We start from the raw sequence: 10134 nt of genomic DNA on the forward strand, positions 1-10134 counted from the left end.
TGGCTAATTGCATGCTGGATAAAGCTCTGGGTGGCGACGAACAAAGAAAGCAGCAAAGCCAGCCGGCAGCACCTTCTTTCATGGGAAATGTTTGTTGAGTGAATGTCTTCAGGCTGGGTGCAGACAGCCATCGTTGGGCCGTGGAGAATCCCTAACCTGGTGCTTCTCAATCTAGGGAGGGGGCCTGCGAATTGTTTCTTATATCCAAAGCGGATTAAGCTAATCCCACCTACTCAAGTGCTGTTAAGGTTGAGGAAATGGAGCTCCTGAAAGATATGGTAATCTGCCCATGGGCTCATGGCTGCTGAGCTCCCCTGTGGTTCCCTCTGCTCATATGAATGCCCTTCTCCCCCAAAGCCTGACCTGCAAACCCCCCCCCCCCCCCGCCCTTGCCCTTCAAGACTCAGCTTCACATCTGCGTCCTTGGTGAAGCCTTCCTGGCTTTCCCTGGCGGAATTTGCTGCCCCCTCCTCCACGCTCTCACGTAGTGTATGTTTCCGTAATAGCTGGAGCACTTACTAAAGGCTTACATGTGCGTTTCAACCACACAATCACGTAATGAGGCAGGTACAGTCATTGCCTCCACTTTTCAGATGAGCTAACAGGCCCAGAGAGGTTAAGTGACTTTCCCAAGATGACACAGCTAGTAAGTGCAAGACTTGGCCGGGCTGCACGGCACATGTCCCTAAAGGCATCACCGTGCCGCCTGCCCAGGAGCACCCTTGTGATGGGAGAGATCTACTTATGGGTTCGTCCCTAGTCTGGTGTGTAAGCTCCTCTGTGAGAGGGACAGCATTTAGGAATCTTTTGACTGCACACCAAAACCCCAGCTCAGTGTGCGTTCAACCACGTGGCAAGTCCGGAGGAAGGGTGGCTTCGGAGTTGATTAATTTGAGGGCTTGGCGCCATTACCAAGAACCCAGGCTCCTCCTTCCATCTTTCTGCTCTGCCACCGTCAATGTGTCCACTTAGCTCCCCTTGTAGTTATGCGGTGACTATCCCAAGTCCAAGCCCTCAAATCTGGATCTGAACCACGGAGAAAAGGGGCCATATCTTTTCCAGAAACCTCCCTGGGGACTCCAGGTCTCACTGGCCAGAAAGGTATCATAAGCTTATGCTTAAACCTAACATGGGCAAGAGGACTGAAAGCACCACGACTGGCTTCGCCCAATCAGGGTCCAGCCTCGCTTCCAGCACCAGGTGCAGGAAGGAGGATGAAGAGCTGCCAGAAAGAAGGAAGGGAAGAGGAGGCTGAAGAGAAGATAGGCAATCAAAGCTCCCGACGGCGTTAAGGGTGAGAGAAAAGCAGATGCCCCGTCACTTACTGCCCAGTTCTTGGCCTTCCACATATGAACAAAAAATGGCAGTTGAACTAAATTATAGCAGAGAAAGAAAACTCCTGTCCCTAAGTGCCAAGCCCAGAATTTTTACCACCACACCCTGTAACTCGAGCATGATGCTACGGGACTGAGATGCGTGTCAGCAATGGCTTTCAAATTTACTAAATTAATTCACCAATGCCCTAACCTTTAGATTCTTGCTTCTAACACCTGTGGCTATAGGAACATTTTTCAAAAGCAGGTCAAAAGAGAGCTACGTGGAATAAAGAGGTTCATAAAAATGTTAGTCTCACCATAAATTACACGTTTATGTCAACCCTGACTTTCTTTCCAGAAATACAGTGTTTTCTTAAAAGTGGGACTCATTCAGGCAGGCAGACGAGTTGCAGAGACTCTCACATTTCCTGACCTCCTTCTAACTGTACAGTAGGATTTACCTGGAACAAGGTGTGTACATACCTGCCTCTGACAGCCAGGAACGTGAGGGCAGGATCAGTTAAGCAATTCTTGAGCTCATAATCTAATAGAGACATACCAAGAAAAGGAAAATGATCCTCAAGCAGGAAAATAATACACCCTAGGGGGACAAAGAGTGGGGAGGAGAGAGACCCAAATAATACAACTATGGCCCAGAGAAGTTAGAAAGCTGCCCAGGGTCACAGAGCTGGCCATCTCACGCACAGAATTACACAAATACTGTAAGCATGAACTCTTAGTCTTTTAAGCACTGTAAATATAGGGGCTAATTGGGGCGCCTGGGTGGCTCAGTTGTTAAGCGTCTGCCTTCGGCTCAGGTCAGGATCCCAGGGTCCTGGGATCGAGCCCCACGTCGGGCTCCCTGCTCAGCGGGAAGCCTGCTTCTCCCTCTCCCACTCCCCCTGCTTGTGTTCCCTCTCTCACTATATCTCTCTCTGTCAAATAAATAAATAAAAATCTTTTTAAAAAAAATAGAGGAACTAATTTAATCCTCACAATAAGCTACAAGGCTTGTTACTATTAATTCATATTAATCATCAGATGTTACATAATTGTTACCGCCAGTGTTAGTAACACCAATAAGACTATAACTGCATTTTCCAAATGAGTACGCTGAGGCACACAGAGGCCAAGTAACTTACTTAAGGTTACACACCTGGGAAGTTTTCAACCCAGACAATTTGGCTTGAGGGTCCGTTCTCTTAACCGTTTCAGTTAGTAGCAACCTTTGAGAACATTTCAAAGCAAAATTTAATCTGAGTTAAGCCTACTTTGCTTAAATGCAATAATTTTTTCTATCTGACATTTTCCCAGTATTTTTTTTTTTGCCAAGGGTTTGTCCTCCATCATTCTGGAATCTCAGCCTGGCTGTTTACTTGCTATACGACTGCGGGCCTGTCACTGGCTAAGCCTCAGTGTTCCCATCTGCAAAGTGGGCACATTCCTATTTGTTGGAAACGTGTGTGTGCCAGATGAAGCAGATAAAGCCCTGTGCCAAGCCCATCATAAGCACTCAGTGTTTGCCGCCAGCATTGTAGTGCTTATTAATGTCTCGCTAGCACTTCCTAACAACTGTGTGAGGTAGGCAGGATTTATCATCCTCATTTCTCAGATGTGGAAACCCAAACTCATAGAAGGGAAACAACCGGCCAGAAAGGAAACAGCCAGAATGTGGAAATGTCAGACTTGGGACATGTTCCAACTCCGAGCCTCCTGCCCTGCTCCCAGTGCTCAATGCCACCTGCCCCCTTTCCCAGGAGGCACTGTTAAATGAGCCAGATCATTCTTCCAGTGGGACTATGGAAAAATTTGAAGCAATTGCAAGTCGAGGCTCAGGGAGAAGCTCTGAGGCATGTTTAGAAAGTTTTCAAGGTGAAAACAGGTTCCTAGGTAGGGACAGATGAGCAGCACCTTCCCTCATCCCCAAGCAACTGCCAGAAGGGCAGGAGGGCCAGGGGTTGCACATTGTGATGAACGGTGCTCTCCCAAGGAGCCGCAGGGCTTGGCCATGAGTGGAGGAGGGGAGCATCCCCAGGCTGGGAGCCTAAGGCAAGTGGGAACATTGTCATCTTACAGGTAAACCAGACGAGCGTGTTCAATATTTTAACTCTGTCTAAAATAATCAAATACTACTTTAAAATGGCATTCCACTTGGGGTTTGTTTTTTAGTTTTTATTTGGTTTTAGTCCTTTGGTGCTTTTCTGTATTTCGGTGCACTTGCTCAAGCTTCTGTTAGGGCTTCCCATCGTGGTACATGGTGCATTGGGTCCTGTGGCTGCAGGCAAAGGGCTAGGATAAGGTCAGGCCCTCTTCCAAGAGGTAAGATCTTAGCCAACTTCTTTAAGACCCAATTTCTTCATGAATATCAGGAACATGATGGAAAGATTCTGGGACTTGGAGTATCTGTGTTTGAGGCCAGCCCTCCTAAAATGAAAGTCACCTGCTTCCTCTTCCTACATTATGCCGAGCCTTCACTGATATTTTTCTCCTTTTAAAATGAAAGTTTTTTTTAAGATTTTTATTTATTTATTTGTCAGAAAGAGAGAGATTGAGAGAGAGAGAGAGCACAAGCAGGGGGAGCAGCAGGCAGAGGGAGAAGCAGACTCCCCGCTGAGCAAGGGGCCTGATACAGGACTCAATCCCAGGACCCTGGGATCATGACCTGAGCTGAAGGCAGGCGCTTAACCGACTGAGCCACCCAGGTGTCCCTAAAATGAAAGTTCTTATTCTGTATCTTTCAGTAGTAAGTTGGTTTTTTTCAAATCAATACATGCCACTTGCAGAAAATCTCATTAACATTCCAATGATTTACTCAGCAAATTGTTATTGAACACTCACTAAGTGCCAGGCCCTGTGCCAGGCAGCCCTGAAAAATAGACCAGAGGAACTCCTCAGACAATGACAATGAACTATCCGTTGTAATTCAGAGACAGAGACACCAACTACTTTGGCTTTCCCCATAGCACCTAGGACATGTCACAGGCTGTGATAGCCACCTCATATGCTCAGAATTTGGCTGAAATAACGAATCATCCTCTTAAACATGCATACACATTTCTCTAATTAGATGATATTCCACTTATGCCCACAAGGTGGCAATCTTGCTCACGGTTTACCCAAGCTAAAAGCACTGCATTAAAAAAAAAATTCTCAGAAGTTAAACCAAAAGATAAAAAATCAAATTCAATTTATTGAGCACCTATTTAGTGTAATACACTATGTTAAGTGGTAAGAGAAATAAAAGGTTAAGAAATATTAGTCCCTGCCCTCTAGGTTAACATAGAGGGTGAGGAGATTACACAGAGCAGGAACAGTACCTTTTAATGAATTACTATGTTTTGATGCCTACATATGGGAGCCATAGTGACCGCAGCATCAGATAAGATGTATAAAAAAGGCATGATACAGCTGCGTGGTGTGGAACAGATTCAACAAAGACTCCACACTTCAGCCAATATGGAAACACTTGAGGGTATACAGGGTCAGCTCTAGAAGGCTCCAGATGTGGTCTTTTGATGCCTCTGTTCAGCCACAAACATTAGGGTGTCTGCCCTGTAACTCTAAACATTCATTCTTTGGAGAATAAAATATAATCGGTGCCAGCTGATGAGCTAATAAAGTTGAAAACCCCCATGTGCACCTGATGGGGGATAAAAAGAAAAGAAACACATGTAAAAAAACAGATTTCTAACTCCTGCTTCCAGGAGGTGGAGTCCACCTCCACCCCCAATCTTGCGTCTTACCTGGGAATCTTGGTTTGGATCTGGGACACACTCCTGCAGAGAGGGAAGGGGGAAGCCAATTCTTGCCCAAGAGCCTTCTTGGTGGCTTGAACCCAGAGGTGGCTGGAAGACAGTGCGGTTTCTTTTGTCATTGTTTTGGGTTTTTTTTTTTTCTCCCCCCTCCCCACCCCCCCCCCCCCCCCAACCATTTATTTTTCCCTGAAACCATTAAACCAGCAAGTCAAATGTAATATCGGGATTTTTTTTTTTTCATTTGAATTGAAAATCACATTTGGAGAATCAAGTGGCTAAATGACAGTGAGTTAAAAAAAATGAAAATGCTGGCAACTTGATAAAAAATAATGAGCTTTCCTGATGGAGGGAAAATCAGGTGGCGTGCTGCCAGAAGGTCCGAGTTTGAATTTTATTTAGTTTGTGCACTGGCTAAGTCCGCCGTATTGAGCAAGCCTTTTCCGCCTCAGTTTCCTCCTGGGCAAAATTATATCATTTCTTTGGAGAGAGAATCTCTGACACCTCTCCCTCCTGCACAAGGTCAGATCCTGGGTTACAATGTTCTCATAGCAACCTGAACCTCTCCCTGGAACGTAAGCTCCAGGAGCACGGGGAGATTCTGTGGGTTTTACTGCCCTGAGACCAAGCTTCGATGAACGGATAAACGAACGGCTGGGAGCTAGCCTAGGTGTTCTATTACTTGCACAGCGAGGTTTAATTCCCCGTGAGTCCCTCGGGAAAGATGCAACGACCAACCTCAAAGCGCACGCGCCCGCAGTGACCCGCGGTGGTAGGCGCGCTCGAAAACGGGGTGTCGGTTCAAAGTTGTCTCTAACCGGGCTGGAGTCACAGTCTCTGTGGCTCGGAGAGCTTCCCGTGGATTTACATAAGGCAGGGTGAATCACACCGTCGGAAAGCGACGAGCCGAAGGAACCCGCCCCAACCCGCGCCTGGCGGCGCCCGGAGCGCGGCAGGGGTCACTCGGAACTTTGCAGGAGGCCAGGCGCTGCCCCGGCGCAGGGGACCGGGCGACCACTGCGATCCCCGCCGGGGCCAGAGCCGCGTCCCTCCCTCTCCCGCGCCGCTCGGGCTCGGCGCCGCCCCCTCCGACGCCCCCGCGCGGGCGCCGCTAGCCCGGCTTCCACCAGGCCCCGAAGTCCCCGACCGAAGTGGGGCCGCCTCTCCCGCTTGGAAGGAGCCATCGCCGCTTTAAGGGGAAGAGGAGGGGAAGGGGCGGGGAGCGGCGGAGGGGGAGGGGAATCCCCCTCGCTCCCACGTGGTCCGGGCGCCTGTGAATCGCGCCCGCCCGAGGGTCTCACAGCGAAATACAAAAGCAGCTGGGAAGCGGCGGCGCGGCGAGTTCCCAGCGCCGGGCAGAGCCCCGCGGCCGCGATGGGGCTGAGGCGCCCGGAGCCCCGGAGCCAGTACGCTGCCGGGCCCGCCTCGCCGCCGGGACCGGGGCGCCCGGGCTCGGCTTGAAGCGGCGGCGGCCCCGGCACGGCCGGGGGGGGGAGCATGGGCAGGAGGATGCGGGACGCCGCCGCTGCCGCCGCCGCCGCGGGGCTCTGGCTGCTGGCGCTGGGCTCGCTGCTGGCGCTGTGGGGCGGGCTCCTGCCGCCGCGCACCCAGCCGCCCGAAGACCGACTCCCCCGGCGCCCGGCCCGGAGCGGCGGCCCGGGGCCCGCGCCTCGCTTCCCCCTGCCCCCGCCGCTGGCGCGGGACGCCCGCGGCGGCTCCCTGAAAACTTTCCGGGCGCTGCTCACCTTGGCGGCCGGCGCGGACCGCCCGGCCCGGAGGCCCCCGGGCGAGCGCGGGCGGCACGTGCCAGCCGGGCGGCCCGGGCCCGAGGGGCGCGCCGCGGTGCACGGGGGCGTCTTCTGGAGCCGCGGCCTGGAGGAGCAGGTGCCCCGCGGCTTCTCGGAGTCGCAGGCGGCGGCGTGGCTGGAGGCGGTGCGCGGCGCCCGGGTGGTGGCCCTGGAGCGCGGCGGCTGCGGGCGCAGCTCCAACCGGCTGGCCCGCTTCTCCGACGGCACCCGCGCCTGCGTGCGCTACGGCATCAACCCCGAGCAGATACAGGGCGAGGCCCTGTCCTACTACCTGGCGCGCCTGCTGGGCCTCCAGCGCCACGTGCCGCCGCTGGCACTGGCCCGGGTGGAGGCTCGCGGCGCGCAGTGGGCGCAGGTGCAGGAGGAGCTTCGTGCGGCGCACTGGACGGAGGGCAGCGTGGTGAGCCTGACGCGCTGGCTGCCCAACCTCACGGACGTGGTGGTGCCCGCGCCCTGGCGCTCCGAGGACGGCCAGCTGCGGCCCCTGCGTGCCGCCGGGGGCGAGCTGGCCAACCGCAGCCAGGCGGAGCTGGTGGACCTGGTGCAGTGGACCGACTTGATCCTTTTCGACTATCTGACGGCCAACTTCGACCGGCTCGTCAGCAACCTCTTCAGCCTGCAGTGGGACCCGCGCGTCATGCAGCGCGCCACCAGCAACCTGCACCGCGGCCCCGGCGGGGCGCTGGTCTTTCTGGACAACGAGGCGGGCTTGGTGCACGGCTACCGGGTGGCGAGCATGTGGGACAAGTATAACGAGCCGCTGCTGCAGTCGGTGTGCGTGTTCCGCGAGCGGACAGCGCGGCGCGTCCTGGAGCTGCACCGCGGCCAGGACGCGGCCGCCCGGCTGCTGCGCCTCTATCGGCGCCACGAGCCTCGCTTCCCGGAGCTGGCCGCGCTCGCCGACCCCCACGCCCAGCTGCTGCAGCGCCGCCTCGACTTCCTCGCCAAGCACATTTTGCACTGTAAGGCCAAGTACGGCCGCCGACCGGGGACTTAGCGTCCCCTGGAAGAAGAGAGGGAGAGACCCCTGGCTGGGGAGTGGATGATGGGGGAAGGGCCGTCGCCTCGGCCACCGCCTGGGACCGGCCAACGCCCAGCCAGCGGCCCCAGCGGAATGGAGGCTGAAACTTCACGGCTTCACCCACCTGCCCCTTTCAGCCTCGCGCTGTTTCCTTTCAAAGTTCGGGGAGGACGAACTCACCGGGGCGAGAAGTGTAACAGCCCCTCCGCCCAGCCTATAAAAGGATTCTGCCCTACATCCGCACGGAGTTTGGATCCGAAGAAACTGGCGGCCGGAGTCTGGCCCCCGGCTGGCCGTCTCCGTGGGAGATGCATCCCATTCCCTGACCCCCTCATTCCCCTTTCCGAAAAAGGAAAACTTCTATTTGAGCCGTTGAGCTAATTGTGCATTTCCTCCCAAACGCCGCGCTGGTGGCCCCGGAGCAGGGCTGTGACATTGGCTGGTGGAGCCCCCTTCCTGTGTTCTGCCTTTGTTCCAGCACCGTTCACGGTGAGATCACTGTTAGGAGCGGGGGGGGGGGGGGGGGGGGGGGCCCCGGGGGGGAAAAAGGGGGGGGGCGGGCCGGGGGGGGGGGGGGGGGGGGGGGGGTCCTCCAGACCCTGACAATTTGTCTGACTTGTTCCTTACCACATGTCTTTTTGGCCTAAAGGCTACAAATGCAGGACCGGCCGTATGCAGAGTCAAGTAATGAATTTCTTCTTCCTCCCCCCTCCCCTCCGACCAAAATTTTGACAATGATGATGTTCACCAGAAGAAAATGAATTTCATGCACTTTACTTTGTTTTTATTTTAGTTTTTTATTAAGAAAAACTTTTTTATTTGACAAAATTTGCCTTCTGTGTATATATGTGCATAAAGTGTGTTGTAAATATACTAAACAAACTTATATTTCAATAAAAGGGAGTTTAAAATTTAGAATTTAATTTCTCTGGTTTTAACTGTGGGAGATCTCTGATGCCCTACCTGCTTTTAGAATAAGCTTTAGGGTTTCTCCCTTGTGTGTGTGCTTTTTAAAACAAAGGATGCATATATATCCCAGTTGTGATTACCGGAACTAACAGAATTGAACAAAGACAAGAGCAGTTTCTCTGTCCTGTTCACTCAAATGAACCCTAGTGCAGGAAATTTCAGAGTTCAGTAGAGAATGTGGGGGAGGGAGAGGGAAGGAAAGTATTCTATTTCCTGGCAAATAAAACTGTGATATAAAAGGATTTCACTGTGATATATTCCTATATTAATCATTTGGCAAATATGATAGAACCAGATGTGCAGACTAAAATGACAAATGCCCCCTTTTTAAGCCTAACTACAATGGGCACGTGTTGCACGTTTTTTTCAGCATTGTAATTACCATGCATCACAATATGTACAGATAACAAGTGGAGCACATATTGCAAACAGAGAAAGTCGTAAATTAATTGTTCTCTTTAACCTCCTGGCATAAAAAAAAAAAAAAAAAATCTCCTGGCATAAATTCCATTGCATCCAGGAGATCAGGACTCCTCCAACCCTCTTAAGAGGTTGTGTTGGGTTTTTTTCCAGGTACTAATTGCATAAGTCCCTAGAACAGCAATGGTGAGACCAAGAAAGTGGGCAGTACTTTGTATGGGACCTTTGAATCCTTACATTTTGGGGACTGCAGACTTAGAAATACTTTCGGATTGTCTTAAGCTCCTTTTTTGACCCATGGTAGAAGAAGAGAGGGGTTTGGTTTGTGTTTGTTTTACAACCCACCGGTGTTTCATCTTGACGTTTTATTTGATGTCTGGATCCAAGTGATCTTGCCTATTATCTTATTTTTATTTAATGACTTTTAACTCAAAGCAACTTTTGGTTACTCTAATAGTTATTTATTTGATGTGTGTTTGTGAGCCTAGGGTTTTATAGACTCCTGAAGATAATTGAATCTCTGTGGGTTCCCCTTCTCACTCCGCATTACAACACAGCCTGTATGATTTCACTATTTAATACCATCCTTACGCTTTCAGTGCCTGATGCTAAGTCAAATCTTATTTCAACTGAAAAAAAAGTAAAGTCCATAAACTTTGTGGGATAAGCCAAATTTTTTCATTAGTGCAGCCACAGAATGTACTGATACGGGAAATATCTTTTTTTTTAAGACTGTTCACATGAGACCTCTGATAATTACACCCTTCAAAAAGCATTTTCCATTTCTGATGATTGATAACTATATAAGATTTGCTGCCTAAGCCAACCAAGGCTGTTCCCAGAAAAGG

General features: G+C 51.6%; 2 protein-coding genes across 3 annotated transcripts in view; one reads left to right on the plus strand and one right to left on the minus strand.

The window, feature by feature from the left end:
* Positions 1 to 5144, minus strand: part of PAMR1 (peptidase domain containing associated with muscle regeneration 1) — a 150134-nt gene extending 144990 nt beyond the window's left edge. Inside the window, exons 1-2 of one of the 2 annotated variants that reach the window (XM_032413902.1) lie at positions 5060 to 5127; positions 1800 to 1860 (exon numbers count right to left, since the gene is read on the minus strand). The gene's annotated coding sequence lies outside the window, so the exon portion shown is untranslated. Of the gene's footprint in view, positions 1 to 1799; positions 1861 to 5059 lie in introns of both variants that reach the window. The other variant, XM_032413903.1, reaches the window with a different exon arrangement.
* A 1421-nt stretch (positions 5145 to 6565) lies between these two features.
* FJX1 (four-jointed box kinase 1) lies at positions 6566 to 8418 on the plus strand. Its single transcript, XM_032413905.1, has one exon. It carries the CDS (start codon positions 6566 to 6568, stop codon positions 7871 to 7873), a length of 1308 nt encoding a protein of 435 aa, XP_032269796.1. The 3' UTR covers positions 7874 to 8418.
* The last annotated feature ends 1716 nt before the right edge of the window (positions 8419 to 10134 follow it).

Source organism: Phoca vitulina, unplaced genomic scaffold (assembly GCF_004348235.1).
Source record: "Phoca vitulina isolate PV1807 unplaced genomic scaffold, GSC_HSeal_1.0 scaffold16, whole genome shotgun sequence".
NCBI classification, from domain to species: Eukaryota; Metazoa; Chordata; class Mammalia; order Carnivora; family Phocidae; genus Phoca; species Phoca vitulina.

Coding starts and splice junctions, on each gene's coding strand:
- FJX1 (XM_032413905.1), top strand. CDS start 6,566: ATGGGCAGGAGGATGCGGGACGCCGCCGCTGCCGCCGCCGCCGCGGGG.